This window comes from Truncatella angustata (genome assembly GCF_020726525.1).
Source record: "Truncatella angustata strain MPI-SDFR-AT-0073 chromosome Unknown BKA67scaffold_10, whole genome shotgun sequence".
Classification (NCBI taxonomy): domain Eukaryota; kingdom Fungi; phylum Ascomycota; class Sordariomycetes; order Amphisphaeriales; family Sporocadaceae; genus Truncatella; species Truncatella angustata.
In genome coordinates this window covers 335117-355946 of record NW_025763390.1, presented here as the reverse complement: position 1 = coordinate 355946, position 20830 = coordinate 335117, and the positions used below count along the sequence as shown (strand labels likewise).

The 20830-nt window shown below is 46.5% G+C and overlaps 6 protein-coding genes across 6 annotated transcripts; 3 read left to right on the top strand and 3 right to left on the bottom strand.

The window, feature by feature from the left end:
• Positions 1–202: 202 nt before the first annotated feature.
• Positions 203–1864, top strand: BKA67DRAFT_501526 (uncharacterized protein; the record flags this gene model as incomplete). Its single annotated transcript, XM_046097089.1, has 1 exon — positions 203–1864. A coding segment is annotated over one exon (1662 nt), but the record flags the coding sequence as incomplete, so codon positions are not given.
• Positions 1865–6782: 4918 nt separating this feature from the next.
• On the bottom strand, positions 6783–7852 carry BKA67DRAFT_582550 (putative ubiquitin carboxyl-terminal hydrolase). The gene has a single exon (XM_046104004.1). It carries the CDS (start codon positions 7753–7755, stop codon positions 7018–7020), a length of 738 nt encoding a protein of 245 aa, XP_045952373.1. The 5' UTR covers positions 7756–7852; the 3' UTR covers positions 6783–7017.
• Positions 7853–11549: 3697 nt separating this feature from the next.
• Positions 11550–12595, bottom strand: BKA67DRAFT_695810 (uncharacterized protein). The gene is made up of 2 exons (XM_046109317.1): positions 12121–12595; positions 11550–12061 (listed from the first exon to the last, which is right to left on the bottom strand). Exons 1-2 carry the CDS (start codon positions 12548–12550, stop codon positions 11811–11813), a joined length of 681 nt encoding a protein of 226 aa, XP_045952372.1. The 5' UTR covers positions 12551–12595; the 3' UTR covers positions 11550–11810.
• A 1837-nt stretch (positions 12596–14432) lies between these two features.
• Positions 14433–16454, top strand: BKA67DRAFT_582547 (amidohydrolase). Its single transcript, XM_046104003.1, has 2 exons — positions 14433–15007; positions 15056–16454. Exons 1-2 carry the CDS (start codon positions 14605–14607, stop codon positions 16156–16158), a joined length of 1506 nt encoding a protein of 501 aa, XP_045952371.1. The 5' UTR covers positions 14433–14604; the 3' UTR covers positions 16159–16454.
• A 530-nt stretch (positions 16455–16984) lies between these two features.
• Positions 16985–18459, top strand: BKA67DRAFT_582545 (uncharacterized protein). The gene is made up of 2 exons (XM_046104002.1): positions 16985–17566; positions 17618–18459. Exons 1-2 carry the CDS (start codon positions 17257–17259, stop codon positions 18250–18252), a joined length of 945 nt encoding a protein of 314 aa, XP_045952370.1. The 5' UTR covers positions 16985–17256; the 3' UTR covers positions 18253–18459.
• A 494-nt stretch (positions 18460–18953) lies between these two features.
• BKA67DRAFT_582544 (uncharacterized protein) lies at positions 18954–19987 on the bottom strand. The gene is made up of 3 exons (XM_046104001.1): positions 19547–19987; positions 19312–19488; positions 18954–19249 (listed from the first exon to the last, which is right to left on the bottom strand). The coding sequence occupies exons 1-3, from the start codon at positions 19693–19695 to the stop codon at positions 19039–19041; spliced, it is 537 nt and encodes a 178-aa protein (XP_045952369.1). The 5' UTR covers positions 19696–19987; the 3' UTR covers positions 18954–19038.
• Positions 19988–20830: the final 843 nt, after the last annotated feature.

The window sequence follows — 20830 nt, the reverse complement described above, 5'->3', positions numbered from 1 at the left end:
AGAATCCCAACTTTTGCCTCCCGAAAGCGTTAGTCTGATCTCGAAAACCCCCTCTATGAATACTTCATCTAATACTACTTTTGCGTGCGATTAAGGACAAGTTTACGAACAGCGGGGCCTAGTATCGCCTGTGATCATGTCCGAACTCAAGGCGACTAAACCAACAATCTTGTTAGCTTCCGAAAGCCACACCAGACTCGATAAGGAACAGCTCCCTGTACGTGACTGGAAGTACGACGCATTTGTTTGGCTCATGTCAGTCACCATCGACCTTTTCTACCGAGAAGTTTCTTACAAAGGAATTTGCCATATTCCTAAGACGCGTCCGACAATATTCATTGCCGCACCACATCACAATCAATTTGTTGATGGTCTCATACTCCAAAGAGCAGTACGTCTCGAAGGCGGTAGACGTATCTCTCTTCTCGTCTCCAAGAACTCGCTCGAAAGCCGTGCAGGATGGGGTGTACGTCAGACCGGAGCAATACCTGTCGCTCGACCACAGGACTTAGCAAAGACAGCTAAGGGCACGATTTATCTGCCTGATCCTATCAATGAACCTACAACAATCCGTGGACTTGGCACGGACTTCAGAGCAGAAGCGGAAATAGGCGGCGCAATTTTCCTGCCCTCCGGAGCCAGCGCCGAAATTGACAAGATCATGGGTCCTGAGGAGATACGCATAAAGCGACCTTTGAACAGGACTTCCCTGTCGCAGCCTATGTCCAAATTCCGACTGTCCCCTTATAGCGATCGGAATCAACTTTACCAAGCCGTCTTCGATCGCCTCAAAAATGGGGGCTGTATAGGTATATTTCCAGAGGGAGGCAGCCACGACCGAACCGAAATGCTTCCTTTAAAGGCTGGTGTTGCGATCATGGCCCTTGACACTCTTTCTCAAGCCCCCCATTGTGGTCTTACCATAGTTCCGGTTGGTATGAACTATTTCCGTGCCCATAAGTTCCGTTCACGGGCCGTGGTCGAGTTTGGGGCACCTTTCGAAGTCCCTACCGAACTTGTGACCATGTATCAAAGCAATGGCGACTCGCGAAAGGAAGCGATCAGTCGGGTTTTGACATCATGCAAAATGGCTCTTGACAACGTCATTGTAACCTCGCCAAGTCGCGAAACACTGGGTTGCGTTAGGACCGCTTCCCGGCTACTTCGTACTGGAAAGGAGAGGCTACCTTTATCGCAGGTTGTTGAGCTCATCCGGAAAGTTTCCAGAGCATTCTCAAAGTCAAGAGACGACCCCAATGTTATCAACCTGCTGGTTGGCATTAGGGACTACAACAAACAACTTCGCAGTCTTCGTATCAAGGACCATCATGTGGAAAGTGCTTCTTGGCGACCGTTGCCAGAAATTGCTTGGCAGCTGATGATCCGACTAGTCGCGATATCTATACTCTTTGCAATTGCGCTTCCAGGACTGATTCTATTCACACCCGTTCTCATTATGGCCAAGTACATCAGCATTCAACGCGCCAAGGCTGCTCTTGCTAGATCTTCTGTTAAGCTTACAGGACGAGACGTAATGGCGACTTGGAAGGGCATTGTTGCTCTAGGTCTTAGTCCTATCTGCTATCATCTCTACTGTTGTGTGCTGGCCTACAACCGGGCTTGGGGATATGTACACGTACCAGACAGTTTACCCTGGTATGCAATCTATATTATGGGCTGGATTATCTTCCCGGCGATCTCCTTGGTGGCTCTCTGGCTCGGGGAGACTGGCATGGACATTGCAAAGTCTTTGCGACCTCTCATTCTTTGCTTAAGCCCGCCATTGAATCAGCGGGTTCAGAGGCTCCGGCTTCGGCGTATTGAATTGGCTCTCGAGATCGAGAGGGCGATACTGAAGATGGGAGAAAGCGGCTTATACAACGACTCTAAATATCGCGTGTCCGCGACGGATTTGGCACAGGATGAAGGCCGAGCCCCCCACAATATATGAAAAAGTAGTCGTGATGCAGATGCGACCATGCCTTTGTTCAGGTGTTAAGATGTATCATTTACGAACTCTAAGTTCTCGCTATATATTTAGATTAAACCATATGCGGTGGGGTTGCAATCGTTAGCTGCGAAGTGTGCTGCAAATAAAATGCGAGTTCGCCGCATCATACTGCTTGTTAATTGATAACGGCCTTACTGTTGGAATATATTATTCGCGGTCTCGTACGACGGTTGACTACGTAGTATAGGTAGTCACGCGGCGTGCTGGCAGTAAGCCACCACAGCCACGATGTGGCTGTCGGCAGCCAGCAGCCGTACTGGTGAACCCCTATCTATAGACCACGTACGAGGGGAAGAATCCCTTCTTCTCCTTCGTACGACAGCGCTGAATAGATCTATTTGTCGCCAAAACTGTACGGAAAGAAATGAATGGAGAAGCCATTCCACACTTACAGATATTCCAGGATCGACTAAAGGATCCCAAAAAACAGTAAGAACAACTGCGTGGTCGGGACATGAATATCTAGATGTGTAATATATAGAGCTGTTTGCTTTTCTGTCTCATCGGTGTATACTTTCCAAAACGATGCCTACTTAGTCTAGACTAATACTAATCATTAGTAGCTGGAGGACTATACTACCAGGTCTCGCTATTACTTCGTACCCCTGTAGGCGAAGCGAAAAGTGACCATAATTACGATAAATTTAGAGTAGGACAACGCTCAATGAAAATACGCCTAAATTACCAGGGGGGCGGGTTTCTTTTTGACGAAAGTGGTTTTCTTGACTAGACTTACGCCCTCTAGTGTCACCCTGACCCCGCACTAAAGACCTTAGTAGATTAGTTAAGTACTCTTCCAACTTCCTTCTGCTGAAGGCGTGCATTTAGTACACCATTATACCTTATTCCTTATTTGTATCCCGATGGCTGCCTGTAAATTTCACTGCTTATTGATTATATCAGATCTTTCTGATAGTACGGGCGCCCAATAAGTGTCAAGGCAAACTATCGGCATGACTAAGAGCCGCCACTGACTTCAGTGCTTACAAACGGTCATAACATATCTTTGGCATCGACAGGCTCCAGTGACTAATTATTGCGCTCACAAATCATCATGGTAAATGAAACCAATTTCAATGATTAGCCGCTAAATCGCTTGGGCGACGTTACAACTGACCTCGATCATATGTGCGTAGAATGAAACCGGCGTCTCAAACCAACGTGGAATATCTACCCACTATTTGATTGAAGGAATCTTCTATGTATCCGCATGTGGAGTTGGCTCTATAAAACTCTTATTTACCATCGTTGAGACTGGTTCCCCTTATATATATGAAATTCTCACCAAAAGGTCTTAACAGCGAAAGTTAAAGGGTGCCTATGAGGGCGCAAACTCGATCTTCCTATTGGGCTTTGAAGTCTCATCTCACGGGCATACAGATTGTACCATGAGTACTAACAAAATGCGATACCAAGGAGCTTGCTTGTAAGAGATTAACTAACGCGGTTTTGAAGTATGGCACTGTGCCTGGGTTTGTGGACAGTTCCCCCAACCTTTCTCATCCCAGAAGAAAACTCCTTTCCACAATTCGATAATGAACTGTGTAAAGTATCTCTAGAGAGTGTGAAGCGAAGGTACCTGAGATATTTCGGCTATGTAGGTGAGCCAGCTCATCAGAATCATCTTGTAGTGAACGTTTTGAATTCTATGGGGTGCTAGAAAATACGTATATTCATTTGGTGAGGTATCTTATAAATCCGTCATAAATCGCCTGTATAAATAAGTGGTGCTTTGTGGTTATTGAATATTGCAGATAACTAGACTCCTTCCACTGTCATATGACAGCAATCCTCATCGAAGATGAATGATGCCGACACGAACGGGCATGCCCATCCCCATATGTGACCACTGTCATTTCTCAATAATCAGTTCCCCAACTCGGTACCCCAGAAAGGCTTTTCGAAACAGAGGGCATGATCCATGAATCCCCCGTATGGCCTATTAAATAAATGGGTATATTCCTTAAATACGTGGGGCCAGGGCTTCGTATAATCAGGCAGTAGTTTAGGCGGAAGATCAGAACTATCGATCATGCCCAATAATACATAGATCATATCCTGTGGCAGCTTTGAAAACCCGTCACTTCCAGTAGAATCAAGCATGCGATAGAGTCGACGTGCCAATGTATGTAAGATGTCACGGTTGCATTAAGAAACGAAGACTTGGCTTGCTGATACCTCATTTGTCGTGAAAATAAGAATGCTAAAGAACAAAAAGACTTAATCGCGAGCTACATGACAATACGTAGTCGCGTAGCCAAGCTTTACGTAGGAGGCTTCGCTTAGCCCCAGCGTCACATAAGGAGTCATCAACCTCTGCTTTGCTCCACTTATCGCTTTGTATTAGTTCCCTTGTAGACACAAAATGGTCGAATGTCCTGCATCCTCGTAGTTAGTATCGTATAATATCATTATCAAAGAATGCCTAACAATCCCCAAAACTAGTTAAGATTTTCCATTGTTGTCAGCATATCCCCTGCTGCAAAGATTAACTTCGGATACGACCACTCCCGATCACAACGGTGTTTATTTTTGTTATTCACGATTGGTAAGTAGGTAGCCTCAGCCACTTTCAGGCAGTTCTAGGATAAGCTGGGCATCTTCGTGCATCTCGGATACCGTTTCTTGGATCGCAAGGGATGTCATGCAGGACTCTAGACCTCTGTTGACTAGCCAGCAATACGCACGAGGCTGGGAAATCGTTTGGCAAGTAGTCTAGTACATACGGAAGCTAGGGTCTTTGACTTAGAGATAAATCAGTATTGGAAAGGTTATTATTTAAATTGATTTAAATTGTTATTTATAATAAAACATTATACTTTGTTATCGAAGAAACGAACATCGGCTTCATTAAAATTTGAAAACAGTTTATACATTTATTAGTTTACATAGAAACTGCGTTTGGACGACCGTGTAAATCTATATACTCCCAGTTGTGTGAGGAAAAGGTTGGGCCGCCTCTACTGACTTGTCTGATAATCCTTCTAGGGAAATCAGCTCTCCTACCTACGGTGGAGAGTCCCAACCATGTTTGTTTCCACAGAGCGCTACTACTTTGTTTTACGTTAATGTTGTGACATGTAGTAGTCGAAGTCGGCGATTGTTGGTTGCGTGTCTGTATCGCCTTTTTAAAACTAGCTACAAAATCTTCCCATCCCTCAGGTCGTCGGCGGTTGGGAACCTCTTGTAATTCGAGAGCATAACCTGCAGCAGGAGCTCTGAATCCGGATTCAGGACCCCCGAAGTACTGCTAATATATAATATCTCCAGCTGTTGCATTCTGTCTTTTGAAAGCCAAGAGTGCACATTAGGGCCCCGGACGTGTATGTATGTGCTCTCCAAGGATTGATATAACATGGCATCACTGCCCAGTAGGTATACAATATCGAGAAGCTCATATATCTCGTTTTGGATCTCCAAAGCCGTTTGTATAAACTCATTGGCTTGTCTGAGCCTGAACTAAGAAGATTTGCTCATATAATTCTTGCTGAAACACGAGGACTTCCGTAGGTATCTCATCACACGACAGAATAATTGCGTCGTAGAGATACTATAGTCAGCCTTAGAAGAGCAAAAGGCCTTGAAATCGAAATTAAGCATTCCTAATAATGCATATACCCTGTCCTTTGCATCTGAGCACTTTCCAGCTTGAACCGCGGAAATCAGGGAGAGCATGACATGTGTGCCACTGGAGTCTCGATCGGTATCCCCGGGAAGGCGCTCATGGGTCAGCCTGCACCCACACTCGCTAAATTAAACTCAGAGTATCAATAAGTCGCAACTAGAAGGAGGAAATATAGACTTTTTACGAAATAGAGCCTGTAGTAGAGCGAGATAGCAATCAGCATTGTTACAAAACGACACATAGCCGTCGTTACTAGTCTAGTCAGTTAGCCGAGAGCGAGAGATAATCACGATTCCAGGGTTCCTTGGTATTGTTACATCAATGATACTTAAATCAGGCGCGTTTATATAGCACCATAACGCGTCAAATCTCAACATCCCGTTTCTGACTTTATATTAGCCCTTTCGAGGTGCTTTACTTGTCCTAATCACCCTGCGAGGGCGTATACTTCTGCCTCACGACAGGGCATACGTAGTTCGCTAAGAACTACGAACAGTATGTGATTCCATCCTCTATAGCCATCTTCTTATTTTCCCAATCTACGGATTGCACTGAGACCTCGAAAGTTGAACGTGCGGTCAACCATCTTCTGTCTATATATCAGCTAGGACGGGAGCGAGGGTTGAAGGTGGTACCAAATTGCCTACTTCATCAATCTTCAATGAACGGTCATAATTTCCCATTCTGATAACATATATCAGTGGAAATGGTATGCGCGGACATTGGAAAATTCGAGCCCAGAGCAGCCTCCCTCTCGATTAATGACTCATCAAACGGAGAGTTCAAACCTCATCCTTGCCACGTTGACGCCTACAATACTCGGATGCCTGCCATTCATGCAAAATCCCCTTGTATTAAGACCGGGATAAGAGATCATCAAGCCGATACGGCTCAGTGGCGAGGATTTATAAGATAGATTCGGTCGTCCTATGTGCTACAAATATCAATGAGTCTACCTGGCGTCGAAATATTTACATGGCCATCTCCCACTTCGTGTAAACACTTATGACATGGTTCATTACTGCTAAGGAGGCATGGTTCTTTTAGAAAACTCCCACGGTCCTTGTGGATCAAAGATGAAGACGTAAAGCAAAGAAGCGGGAGTGAAGGGATGTCCGATAGCCATAGTCCCTCTAAATACCTTTTTAAGTCCCAATAAGCCAATGTAGTTGCCGCGGCCAGGCTGAGCGCAACTTCAGATGCCTTATTGCTTCGCTAGTACTCGTGGCTTTGATTGACTGTCTTGCGCATTACATACTGATTATTACTAAAGCATATGGCAGAAGTAACGACGTAATGAGAGTGTCTTCTCGAATCTTATTAGATGCTCCGAATACAGCATAGCATATCCGTAATGCGTATGCCGGTTCCTAGTCCGAGCCTAAGACCTGCGAGCCAAAGCAATACAGCTAAAAAGAAGGTCCTCTCCTCCTCCTTCCGCGTTTAACTTGATAATCCTCTTGATGCCCATGTCAAGCGCTCGCGGACTTAGAACGTCCTCGTCGTCAGCAAGACTTCCTCTCTCCAGAGGACCCATCCTCGACCCTTCGAGCTCCCAGAGCTTCCCACCGCTCTTGACAAAACTCACAAAATGCCCACCCTCACGCTCACCCGTTAGATCCGCAGCGCTGTCGCCGGCCAGCTCGACCGACTTGTGAGCAAGCTCGAATGGCTCGCTGTTGTACAGCATTTCGGCGCGTTTGGTCATATCCAGCGGTTTGGCGAGGCTTCGTATCACTGCGAGATCGGAATCACGCTTGATAAAGTCGACGGCCGGACCGTTGATCACGCTATGGAGCAGACCGATCGAGCCGCAGGCGTGGCCGATGGTCTGCTTGAACCAGATGACCGGCTCGTCAGGGCCGGAGCCAGTGTAGGGTTCTTTGTTAGCGTCTTCGGCCTTGCGACTTCGATCCCAAGCTAATGTAAGTGGAATGATGACCAGTAGAGCCAAGGCAGGTCTGGGGATATCTGCGAGTAGTTCGGGTTCATCTAGGGAATAGACGTCGTAGAACTGGAGCTCGGACGATAGACCCAACTTCGTTGCCAATTGGTTCATTACATCGGGGTTGTTCTCTGCCATTTGCGATGAGTTTTTTCGCAAAGACAAGTGATCCATGAGGACTTAGGTCCCTTACCAAGCATTACCCATGTCTTCTGTTCCATTTTGGGGAATCAACAGATGGAGGACGTCGAAAGGTCAGAAATGTTGGTAGGAAGGAGATGGTGTGCTCAACAAGGAATTGAGAACGGCGCCTTCTATGTGCGTGTGTGTGTGGCCTCGGCCTCGGCCTCCGGGCTCCGACGAGCAAGTTGCCCAACTAACCACGACTGGCGTCCGTGTTTCTTGTCTAATCTTATTCACAGGAATGCTCAAGATATTTTGCAAAACACCTACAACGTAGTCCACAAGTGAGCGACGCACGCCAATTGGCACAATATGCAATTGAGCTTCCCAACTTAACTTCACCTCCAATTCTAAATGGATTCAGCTCAAAAAGAAGCTTAATTAACCCTAGCGATCCAAGCTATCAAAAACACGCCTAAACTTAGTATCCGGCGTGTTACCCAAGTCTCCGAAGCAACATTACGAGCGCGTCTTAACGGCCGGCAATCACGACGCAATACCAAACCTCCCTGCCTGTATCTGACGAATTTAGAAGAGAATATGATAGTTCAAAGGGTAATTAAGCTAGATTCGCAATCATTCCCTCCCCAGATGAGTGCTATAGAAGATATGGCGAGTCGACTGTTACGCGACCGCGACGCGCTACGGATCGATAACTGAACCTCCAACTTCGTGAAGCGACAACCACAACTCAAAACGGTATTTAACCGTAATTACGACTATTTTAGGGCCTTTTTCGAAGACCTAAAGCTTATTTAAGGCTGGTTCGACCTTGTACGCAATATCATCGCGAAGTACGGGGTTGCCGATACGGATATCTACAACTTCGACGAGACCGGGTTTATAATGGGCCAGATCACCCCCGTCGATGGTCGTTACAAGCTCTAAAAGGAAGGGCCAGCCTAAGCTGGCCCAGCTTGACAATCGGGGATGGGCTACGGTAATCAAGGCGTCAATTCGTAAGGCTAGACGGTCCCGCCGTATATTATCGTTAAGGGCAAATACTACCTCTCTTCTTAGTACGAAAACAGCCTACTACCGAAGAATTGGAAGGTCGCCGTTATTACTAACGGTTGTACTACTAATGAATTGACTATAGATTGGCTAAACACTTCGACAAGCATACGAAAGGCTGGAAAACAGGTGTATACCGGCTTCTAGTCCTCGACGGCCACGAGAGCCACCATTCCGACGTTTTCGAGCAATATTGCAAAGAGAAGAAGATTCTTATACTTTGTATACCTACTCATTCATCTTACAACTTTTAACCACTAGATATAACATGTTTTGCCCCGTTAAAGAAGGCTTACGGCGCGCAAATCAACCGTCTTGTCCGAGCCAGGATTTCGCATATTACAAAGGAAGACTTCCTCCCGGCGTTTTGCGACGCATTTTAGAAGAGTATGACCAAAAGCAATATCCAGGCAGGCTTTGAGGGTGTTGGGCTTGTGCCTTTGAACCCGGAAGTGGTAATATCGACGCTGGATGTGAAATTACAAACGCCAACGTCCTCTCGGCCCCTTACGCGAGAGACCCTACCTTGGGCTTCAAGGACGCCGAACAAGTTAATTGAGGCCAATTCACAATTTGAATTTATTAAATCTCGAATCGCGAGGCATCAAAATAGCTCCCTAACCTCAATTTATGAAGCCATCGACTAATTCTCAAAGGGAGCGCGTAAGATTATACATCGGATGGCCCTCCTTTAAGCGGAGGTCACCGAACTACGAGAGGCAAATGCTATTATTCGCAAGTATTTAGCAATAGCTTCAAGGGTCATGCTGAAATGCCTCCCGCTGAGACAGTGGGGCAGGTCGTTGTGGGGCAATAAAGACACTCCCTGTATGGCCGACTGCCTTGAGGATATCACTAGCTGCTACCCGCCTTTGGCAAGTCTAGCTAACCAAGGCTACGTCGTCCAGCGCGTGCTAGGTAATCAATTTAGACTAGGTTAGACTAGCAGGAGGCCTAGCCGAGCTAGCATATAAGGGCCTAAGCTCCTCAGCCCTACGGCATAGAAACTTGAAGCTTCCTAACAATTTGGTGGATTGTTATGACTGGTCCCATAGATTCCATTTTCAGCCGCCAGGGATCCCCATCTCAACCCTCGTTAAGCCAAGACTTATAAATCTTGTATAACCCAAACTCGGGAGAACCATGGCCGAGTTGTCAAACTTATCAAGGTGTTACAGAATACCTGAATAGACGTGCCTTGCTTGATTAAAGCTGTTTTGAATGCGCGGAACGCAGAATCGGTTTCTAGATGACTACACTCCGTACCTCAGTGCCAGGTCATGGGCATTTCTGAAAACTCACGCGATTTGTACACTCTCTTCAGGGCCGTCCTTGGCACCAAGCCATCCTACGACTCTCTGTGCCGAATTATATATCTTGCCCATGCGGGGTACTTGACACGAGTCGACTTGATTGAGGAATAATGCATCAATCCAAACCAGGACATCTCCTCAGACAGGATCGTAGTATAGTTTTGGCTTATATAGATATCCCAGCATTGCCAAATACGGAGTTTCTGTAGCAGTACGAAGAGACTGATAGTGATGTTGAAAGGACGTCCATTGAGCATGATCGCTTTCTTGGGTGTTCTATTTCCCCAGATATACGAGAGTGCAATATAGGATATTTCAGAGTTTGATGCAGTACGCACCCTAGGCTCGGTCCACCTTAGACGGCACCTTCGAGTACATCTGGGGTGAATTACTCATGTAAACTCTGCATACTTAATCACCAAGTCGTGTTGAGTTGCAAATGTTAGGACACCTACGAACTGCGGCGAGCTGAGTGCTATGACCGAATGAAAATCGAACCAACTACTGCAGTTAAGTGATGCAAGATTGATTGAAACGGACCGAAAACGAGCCTCATTGTTGTTAAGTCTTGTTACAATGGATTTTCTCGGGACATGAGGCCGTTTTCCTAAGAAGGTTATACCACATATACTGACACATATTTCGGGATGGCCGTAAATGCTGTCGACACTGGCGAAGGCATTTATGTGTGAGACGATAGAGTCATAATCACAAGTGATCACTCCTCACGTTTGGAATATCGTCCTTCAGCGACTCACGTGACTAGTATACTTGGCATTTAGGTGAAGCAGTGAGAGCTGATCCTTTTTGACCGTGGATGATAATAATATCCACTCCACTCTTGACATCAACCACACCGTCCTAGAGAATGACAGAGCCAGCCACACGATCAATTCCATGGTCTTAGAAAGTCATATTTGTTATTGGAATGAGCTTGCCAAGTTTTTTTTTGGCTGGAATGGCAATTCAGGTTTAAGCTCCAATGGAGTTGACTCAGGCCTGCTAGTAACAACTCAGATCACGTTTGTAGGAGCTCGGTCCTGAGGCTGTAAATGGAATATAGAGCTCAGCTTTTCGGGCGGGTTTAATCGCTAGCATTTCGGTTTTCTTTTATTCAAGATTCGATCGCTTTGGGCCCTTGGCTGAGCTACGTCGTTGGGCATCTCAGTACCGTCCGCCGGTCTCCTTGCTCTATTCGACATAGGATTTATATATAATTTCTCATGTTGCCTGACGCAGAAACAGATCTCTCTTGCAGTAGTTCTTCATGCCGCGATATATTTTACACTGTTGATGAGGGTGGAAGTGCAACTGACATGCAATGCCACCTTGAGGTTCTAATTGAGTCGATATTTCTACTCTTCGCAACGAAAATTCACTCTTGAGGATGTGGGCTAGATCATTATTCAATGATAGCTGCTTAGCGCAGATTTCTACATGCGCTCAACGAGCTCAAGGAGGGTTTGTATGCGTTGTATTCTCTTTCATCTAGCTAGTATATGTATCGGTTGAAGCATGTATATATGGAATTAGTCTAACCTAGGACCTTTAATCTGCTATAGTTACGCCTGGGAAAGCCTCCCCCTTTCATTTTGGTAATGTATGATGCAAATATACCTCAAGAAAAGTGCTGCATGAATGTGAACAGGACCAGGCAATGAGAACCACACGAGGCTGTATTTCACTTTCGAGACGATGATTTCAAATCGACAGTCCTCGTTACTCTTTCTTGGCCTTGCGTGCCATAAAATAAGCTCCAAACTCTCCTCCTCCCCCAAACTTTGAATCGTCTTGAATGAGAAACTCAAGCATCTCGAAGCCTAGTCGTTTATACACCCCGACAGCCGCCTTGTAAGCCATTACGATTAGATCCACGCCAAGCTTTTCGGACACAGCAATGCCACTTTCCACCAATAGACTGGCAACCCCTTGACGTTGGTAGTCTGGATGCACTGCAAGATATTCCAATTCTAAGCCAACAGTCAGTATATCGCATATAGCGAATCTCGGCAAGCCTCTGTATATTCACCTATGTAATCTTTGGCGCGCAACAATCGCTCCATGATGTCTGCCAAAGGTTGACCTAAGCCAGTCCTATCGGGCTGACGCATCCAATCTGCACTGCAAAACTGCTCCATGAATTCCTTTTCTTCTTCTTTGCTGACTTCAGGAGCCTGCGCCTCGAGCCAGTCTCCAGTAAGTCGATCGGGCATGATCCATCGAGCGTATCCGATTACAGTCCCCGTCTGCGTATCGACAACTTTCTGGTGTCTCTTTGTGGCACGGTCGTTGAGTAAATTGGTAGGTATTCGCTTGGTACATTGTACGATAATGTCCTCAAGTTCGCGATCTTTGAAATTCAGCTTCCAGGTTGTGTCTGTCCAATAAGCCGACATGTTATTGCGGGCTATACCCGCAGCATCGTCAACGGTGCATACATCGACTGTGGCAGCAAGCATATTATGTACTCTGGTTTGCAGAACTAAAATCAGGAATGAATTTGTATATTGGCATGGACAATGCGAGATCAAGCTTGAGGTTCTCGGGGATAGCTGCTGATATAGTGGCCGCGTGGATGATGCACTAGTCTCTAGGCAGCAGTTTAGGGAGGGGGACCGCCGATAGCCACCCCTGCCAAAGACTACGAAGCAAGCTTTCTTATCCAAAATGAACACGTGTGATGAACTCGTGTATTACATAGTATTTTCTCTTTCAGTATGATAAGCAGCAGGGACCTTGACTTTTGCTCTCATCTTATCGGAAGCGTTGATATTTGTATAAGTTTGAAGGGGCATATTAACCTCAAAGCTATGTCTGTCCGGCGATCTGAAATGATTATATCATGCCTAAATCCATACCAAAAATCACGCTTCCAATGTAGGGGATGTAGCCTGTAATGATGCTGGGACCCTAGCTCACGTCGAGTAACGAAGCCACCAATCACTATGGACTCCATCTTCTCTACATCACTGAGAGAAATATTAGGAGTATATGAATGAGAACCAGTGCACTTTCAACCAGGAGGTTTACTCCCTCCGTTGCTTCCCAAAGGGGAGGTCGTCGAGGTATCTAGCCTTCAGAATATCACACACATTAGGTGGGTAACGAAGGCGGCCACGAAGCAAGAAGGGATGATTAATAGGGCAACTAAGCCAGTTACACCATAAATCAACCGCTCATGGAGGTGCCATGCCGTAGTCATGGAGAAAGATTAGAACTGATGTTTTCACACAACTTGGGACCAGAATTAAAAACAGTTTGGCAAAGTAAATTGCTTTCTGCAACGGCTTTAGCAGTTGTGATGAAAACGCCTCGTGATGTTGTTCAATTTGTTTATTACAGCTAGAGAGATTGAGATTAAGAAGCCAATCCTGAAGGCTTGAATGGATTATCATGAACTTGTCCATCATGAAATGGAGCTTCAGTTCTTACTCTCGTGAGAAACAAACCGGTATCTTCCATGTCCTCTTTTTTGACATTACAGAGAATAGGGCACCTTAATACTGGCAGCGATGACGATACAGGCTGCCATGATTCAGGTCAACAAGCTTGCTGTTAGGTGGCTGGATTGATGTCAAGGGCGCAGGTGGAAAGTATTGCAACATATTGAACAATACATCCGAGGAGGGTTCGAGGACATCAGACATTTCATGCCTACAAAGGCCTTTTATCCGCCTCTATCGCTTGCGCCGCTGGGCTTGAGCCCATACTCTATGGTTCGCCTACCCAAAGTTGAATCACTGAATTAATGCCGGGAAATATCCAGGATATCAATTGACAAAAGCAGAGTGTCTTTACGGGGCTTTCCGCCAGTTCAAGGTTGTGAAGCTGCACCCCAAGTGAGCTACCTCTGGACCGCGCTGAAGGGATCCAAAGCAGTAGTGATGAATTGGATTTATAATTGACGTGGAATCCCGTATTCAATTCGAGGTCAACGCCATCATTAGGTGCATCGTTGTTGTCGTTGCTGTTCTCATAGAAGAGTAGGGGCAGTAGTTGACATAGGAGGAGCTCCATAAGCGGTAAACGCACTTAGATTGGGACTTCGGCGAAACAGATGCTAACTTCCTAGGAACACTTTAATGCCACTAAATAACCTAAGGTTAGCATATAACGCTTTGATTTGCATTGAGCAGCAATGGTGCTAAACTGAGCGAATTGCGATCTGGTGGCTGAATTGAGGTATACCAAGCTGGGTGGGGCTGTTGCAAGGTGACGACTACGTAGGTTAGTTAATTGCAGTACTTACCTGGCAAGCCTGGGTACCACACATTTGAGCGGGGTGCCGTGAGGGATCCACCGGCCTGGAGATAACTAAAACCCTACGCCGGCGCCCGCCCGCTCCATATCCATGACTCTATGTCCGTACCCCCGTGACTACATAAGTCATTCCTCACCGGTGACTTTGCCTCAACTAATCTGATATTATCATTAAAAAAACAGATATATATATTATATGGTATATTTGATGGACTTCACGATAACAACTTTCGCCTAAGTGCTTGTACTCCTCATGTCGTCATCCAAAGTTTTGCTCAAGGGTGGCAACCTTCTGGTACACGATGCCCAAGGTCATGTAGTGCCTACTGTGGCCGACCTACTCATAGAGGGTCAGCTTATTTCTCGCATAGCAGAAGACATACAAGCCTGCTCTGGGGCGAAGGTTATAGACTGCCACGGAAAGATCATCAGTCCAGGTTTCATTGATACTCATCGCCACCTCTGGCAGACGCAGTACAAAGCCTCGCACAGCAATCACACACTAATGGAGTACATCCCAGCAGGAAACATGGTTGGAGCACTATGGTCCGCCGAGGACCTGTTTTGGGGCCAATTGTCGGGGATTCTAGAGTCGATTGACGCCGGCACGACAACCGTGGTCGACCATTCTAGCTGCAACCTAACCCCAGATCACCGTAAGTGGTAGACTGCCAGCATATCCCAAGTGCTAACATTGTGCTCAGCCCAAGCCGCTCTCCAGGCTTTATTGTCAGCGGGATTGCGGGCAATATATTGCTATACACCACCACGACGGCTCAAGTCACGCAATCCGTTCGTTACTGAGGATGATGTCTCAGAGGAGACCGTCTCAGTCTACCAGAAATTAGCCCGTGCTGGACCCTTTGGTGATGGGAGACTCCATATTGGGTACGCGAATGATAGTATTTGGGCTCCAGCGGAGGTCATCAAGCCGCTGTATAGAAGATTGAGGGACGAGGCAGAAGGGAAAGCTAAGCTGATCACCACCCATGCCATTGGGGGCCCGATGCGAGGCAAGAACGCACCAACTGCGATTGAGATCTTAAGTTCTCATGGATTGCTGGGTCCGGATATCTTGTTGTCTCATGCCAACTGCCCACATGAGAGTGACGGGAAATTATACCAGAGGTCGGGCGCCCATGTATCCACCACTCCGAATACCGAACTGCAGATGGGCTGGCAACCAGTGGCTCTGCTCGAGGATCACTATAACAACGCCAGCATCGGGGTGGACTGTCATAGCTGGGGCGTTTCGGGGATTCCCGGCCAGATGCGACTTTTGCTTCAAGCGGCTCGCAATGACCGGGGTGTGGAGCTCAAGAGAAAAGAGTTGTGGTCCCGAAAAGTAGGCTTCTCCGTGGAACAAGTCTTCAACCTGGCTACTCTAGGTGGTGCTAAAGCATGCGGCTTGGAAAGAGAGATTGGTAGCCTGAAAGAAGGTCTCAAAGCTGACATTGTTATCTTTGAGAGTGAGACACCGGCTATGTTGGCCGCAGCCGCGGGAGATCCTGTAGCGGCTATCGCATTGCATAGTAACCCAAGTGACATCAGCACTGTTATCATTGATGGCATTGTCCGAAAGGAGAATGGGCAGTTGACAGAAGTCGGTATCGTTTCTGCACCAGATCCGGCTAGAAATGTAGCAAAGGTTGATTCGAAGTTTTCCTGGAGCGAAATCGCCAAGCATGTTCTGGAAAGCCAGAAGGCGGTCAAAAGAAAGGCGGAGGGTCTTGATTTTGCCAAGACAGAAGATGCGTGTATTGACGGCTGGTATCTTGACAGGGATGCTTTACTAGAGGATCAATAGTTCTCCAAGTATAAGACCCTACTCATCTACGCCTATCATAGTCTATTTGATGTCTTTTGAACGTACATATGTCCCAGTTATATCTATTCTACGTTTTTGATGGAAGCTTGTGGAGTATCCTGCTGAGTTTGGCAGCCGAAGCGACGAATATGACACCCAGGTCCTATGTAGAGCTCACAGCAAGACATAACGACCCCCTGTTTGGGAGCCTGTATGGCGCGGTGGCGCGGCGCCACGATCTGCCAAAATGGCGCCGATATCGTAGAGTCGGGTAATCTTTATAGACTTCCGAAAGCAAGGTCGGAAAAACTCTGTGTGTTTGCTACGGCAACAAGAATCTCCGGTGCAAAGCTTTTCCTGCGGCCTTGTACCCTTCAGAGTGACCAGAACACCCTAATCTTAGTAAGTTAACTATAAGCCGAAAACGGGTATTCAATCTGGGCCACAGATAAGCCCTTATTTCAGTCCAGCCTCGTTGTTTATACTTCGCGCAAATCATTATGTAATATCTCTAAATTTGAAGAAGGAGTGTCAAAGTGTATATTTGCTGAGGCTGATTCACAAAATGTTCTCCAGGATGTCGATTTACAACATTACGATGCGTATGTGTGCGGTTTTGTCAACGACAGGCTGATTGTCCAGAGCCTTGGAGCCGTGCCAACCCTGTCTCCAATGCCCCGACACCCTGGCGGCCATCCACTGAGAGCAGCTGAAAACGGAGTGCGGTTGCGCAAGTTGGTGCTGTGTAATGCAGTGGACTGATAAACCTGGGTCAGTGATAGGCTTGCTTTCCACAATTAAGCCAATCGCTCTGATATTACTGGGTGTTGAAAGAAGCTGCCAGACCAAATTGGGCATGCAGCCCGGCTGTGCTGCGCCTGCTTCTCAAATATCAACGGAGGCCCCCATCATTCTGCGGCTGGCGAAGGGAAGCGCTTTTGATTATTTGATAACCCATTAGGACCAGATTGTCCATGCGACCTACCATAGACAACTACACTGTATTACATTCCACGGAACAACTTACGTGGTCCTCAGTCAAGAGCAGTCACATAACATCAATCTAGCGGGCAGTATCGACACATCCAAAACTCCGACATGAGTTTCCGGACAGTTTTGAGACGGACACCGAAGGGAGGTGGAGGTTCAGGAGGTCACGGCAGCAGCAGCAGCAGCTCGTCTCATGGTGGAAGTTCATCATCCTCGAGCAGCAAGGCAGGAGGCGATAGCAGCTCGAAGGGCAGCAGCAGTAGCAGTAGCACCACAGTCGTTTACGCTGGTAGCGGCGGCCATCCCAGCGGCGCGATTGGAGGTTCGCCACTGCCTTGGTGGGCAATCCTGCTGATTGTACTGGGCAGTCTCTTCATCTTCATATTCTTCATAGCGCTTCTTATCTATTACATGAAGGGTAAGCATAGCTTTCAAAGTACGATATGCAGCAACTAACGCAGGAGCTTAGAACGTGAATGCAAAGCCAAAGGGGCAAAAGCTCGCAAAGCGCATGCAGTCTGGAAAGCCTTTTGCGTGGCGAGCGGCCTATGGTTTCCAATATTGCTCTTTAAGCTATTGAAGGAAAGGAAGAGCCTAAAGTCCGCTGGCTCTTATAGTAAGATCGATGAAGGCCATTCGACTAACCATACCGCGTGGCACGGAACTTCCTCGACTGCTGCGGATGCACCATATTCGTATGGCGGCACTGGATTCAAGCAGGCCTCAAGTGAAGGCGGCAGCAGATATGAGCCAATGGGCTACAATTCTGCTGCGGCTACACCAAGGCATACAGAGACATCGGGAGCGCATCCCATCATTATCGGTCCTATTGAACAGACCAGTTCAATTCCCTTGCCGACTTCAAGTCCTTCTCCAGCTCCAAGTATGGTAAGTGCCATGACAGCACCGCCGCCTTATTCTGGTAGACCCAGAGGTGGTGTCGATATTTATAAACTACCAGCACTACAAGCGCCGTATGTGCAAGCACCACAACCAGCAGCATCACAATACAGTCAGGCCGAAATGCAGACTGTCCCAAACTCTGGTCTTTCTGCTACATATTTCAGCGCACAGCCGACTTACGCTAAAACTGGACACAGTTGAGGCTTGCTTCCGGCTTCTGGGTTCTCGCATATATTGATGGTGAATATTAAATAGGTGTGGAACATGGAAGAATGATACGAAATAAGTGCAGCCAGAGATGTGACATGGCCCAATAAAATGGCTCCTCTATTTATGTCTTGCCCGTTCTAGAACTCTGCTCTCATGCCTCCTATAGTCCATATAGTCTATCAAAGACAATAGTTCAGACTGTTACGGCCTAAACGCCATGTGTCAGTTGTCAGCAACACTCTTTAATTGGGAGTGCGACCGTTAAGATCAACTTTGACTAGCTTTATTGACACGGCAGCCGACATGCTTCTGCAAAACAGTAAGGTTTGGGTGGGCTGGAAGGTAGGAAATATTGGAACTGCAAAAGTGCCATATCGATGGAAGGTTGTATTCTTTTTTGTAACATACATTGACTGAGCCTTTCACAGTTAAAAGGGTACATGTCGATTTGCGTGAGATTATCAAGAACTACAATTAAGCCTACATGATTAAATATAACTCGTTCTTCATGATTTCTCGTCTTCTGTTATGACACAAACAATCAAAACCCCGAAAGGTTATGCCATAGTATGGAATGAAAACCTGTAGGATCTTATTGACGACTGTGACAGCACGGAAACGATCGCATCGTAATGAAGTTTCTCTGTTCTCCTTCATCTCTTCTCGTATAACTTATACGTAATTCTTAGGGATACTTGTATCAATATCATTGTGCTAAGCCAACGACTTTGCGCTCACAATTTCATCTAAACCGGTATGATAAGCCCCCTAGGCTCGTCAAGACACCACCAAACTTTGCGGGGCCCGTGATGCATGCGTTTGCGTGCTTTGCTTCTGTGTTGTTTTACCATAAATCGGTTGACGGCATAAAGGGCAAAAGGGATGGCTAGTCGTTGCCCACTCTTCCATACATCGTTGATGGTATAAGTGGTCGCAATGCAAGTGATATATCGTGTCATTGGTCTTAATGGCCTCAAGGCAAATTACACTACATAAAACTCAACAAATTAATCACTAAACGATGTGGGGAGCATTTGTACTGCGACGTACCATACCGGAGAACTAAAGTCAGCCATTACTTTATCGGTCGTGTTTCCATTTTCCCATTTCCCAAACGTCGTGTGCCTGACCTCTCGGCGAAGCGCCGTCAAGATTTGTTTCTCACTGCGCGGAACATTATCTCCGCTGGTTCTACCACGAACAGTGAAGTATTGTATCAGACCGCATCTTGTAGATATCAATAAGGGCTCATTTCCGAGCCTAGTGCGTGTTCAAAGCTACTCACATAAGTAGGAGCGCTCCTATGATGCTCAAAGAAATTATCAGTAGGACTTTTGAGTCCTCGGTGGTAAAGTTTTCATCGTTCTTGGGGATGTTGTTTCCTTGGAGATCCGTTAAATCATTCCCGTCCCGACGAAGGAGGACGACTCCCATCTTTGGTTGGGCTAGGCTAGTCGTCGCCACGTGCTCATCACCATCAAGAGCCTTTCTGCAGCTGGCAGTTGATATAGACCAAAGTAAAGGACAGGGTATCTTGCCACTATGAAACGTGGCCGATTACGCGGGGCGTTTTACTAAGGATGGGACGCGCGGGTTTGGAATAATTGTTAGCATAAAACCCGCAGAGCCTGCACTTTGCGGAATTGATCGGTGATTCGTGAAATGGGGACATTTGGGTAAGGGATATCTGAGATATGTAGAATTCACCTTGGTCTGTTAATAAGAGACACCATAGACTAGAGCCATAATTGGCAATAGAGAGAAATAAAACTATTTATTTCATGAAACAAGGTCTAGAGGTGCAAAGACTTCCCCGCATTAGTCGATTCACCTGACATACCCTACTGTGATCATAAGGTATAAACACATTGTGGCTTCAATATCGTATGATTGTGGATTTATCACTCAATGTGGTCATCAAGGTTCTCCTGCGATACTCATCTCTGGAATAACTGGTTTTTCGTCTTACATAGATGGATTTCAAAGATGCAGGACGTCGCACGAATTACTATCGAACTTCTTGGAAACGGTCGCTTCACAGATCAGCTTATACACGCTAGCATTATGCTCGGTTTCGCACATGGTCTGGAGGGTTGTTAACCGCAACGGGGTATGTAATAGTTCTTTTCCAAGATGCTTCTAGTACCGGCCCCACCGCCGGTTTTTCGGCCTACCACCATAATACAACCATGTACTCTTAAGTGGAAATTGATGTGATATCAAAACCTTCCATTTAGCGCATGCGTTTAAAGTAGATCATACTGTTTGCCTGAGATCTGTAGCTTAAGGTTTCTAGTTTCCCAGAACAGGATATTGTATCAATGAGCAACATCACACATGGTGTCGTGATCAACGCACACACACACACACACACACACCTAGCCATGCATGCCAAGTGTGGAGCTTGGTGTACCAGTAGAATCGCTTATATCTTCCTTTTGTAACTCACCTGTGCCCTGTTGCGGCGATTGAACTTTTACTTTTCCGTTGATGTTTCTTGTTAGTGAAGTTCTCGTTTAGTTACTTGGCATCTTTGTCATTACAGTACTAGCTAAATCCAATTTTATCT

What these genes read in the sequence shown, in the direction of transcription:
- BKA67DRAFT_582550 (XM_046104004.1), bottom strand. Translation starts at nt 7,755, where the DNA reads ATGGATCACTTGTCTTTGCGAAAAAACTCATCGCAAATGGCAGAGAAC.
- BKA67DRAFT_695810 (XM_046109317.1), bottom strand. Translation starts at nt 12,550, where the DNA reads ATGCTTGCTGCCACAGTCGATGTATGCACCGTTGACGATGCTGCGGGT. An exon ending in GCGCGCCAAAGATTACATAG is followed by an intron (nt 12,062 to 12,120) that starts GTGAATATACAG and finishes CTGTTGGCTTAG; the next exon opens with AATTGGAATATCTTGCAGTG.
- BKA67DRAFT_582547 (XM_046104003.1), top strand. Translation starts at nt 14,605, where the DNA reads ATGTCGTCATCCAAAGTTTTGCTCAAGGGTGGCAACCTTCTGGTACAC. An exon ending in CAACCTAACCCCAGATCACC is followed by an intron (nt 15,008 to 15,055) that starts GTAAGTGGTAGA and finishes CATTGTGCTCAG; the next exon opens with CCCAAGCCGCTCTCCAGGCT.
- BKA67DRAFT_582545 (XM_046104002.1), top strand. Translation starts at nt 17,257, where the DNA reads ATGAGTTTCCGGACAGTTTTGAGACGGACACCGAAGGGAGGTGGAGGT. An exon ending in TCTTATCTATTACATGAAGG is followed by an intron (nt 17,567 to 17,617) that starts GTAAGCATAGCT and finishes GCAGGAGCTTAG; the next exon opens with AACGTGAATGCAAAGCCAAA.
- BKA67DRAFT_582544 (XM_046104001.1), bottom strand. Translation starts at nt 19,695, where the DNA reads ATGGGAGTCGTCCTCCTTCGTCGGGACGGGAATGATTTAACGGATCTC. An exon ending in ATAGGAGCGCTCCTACTTAT is followed by an intron (nt 19,489 to 19,546) that starts GTGAGTAGCTTT and finishes GATATCTACAAG; the next exon opens with ATGCGGTCTGATACAATACT. An exon ending in GACTTTAGTTCTCCGGTATG is followed by an intron (nt 19,250 to 19,311) that starts GTACGTCGCAGT and finishes AGTTTTATGTAG; the next exon opens with TGTAATTTGCCTTGAGGCCA.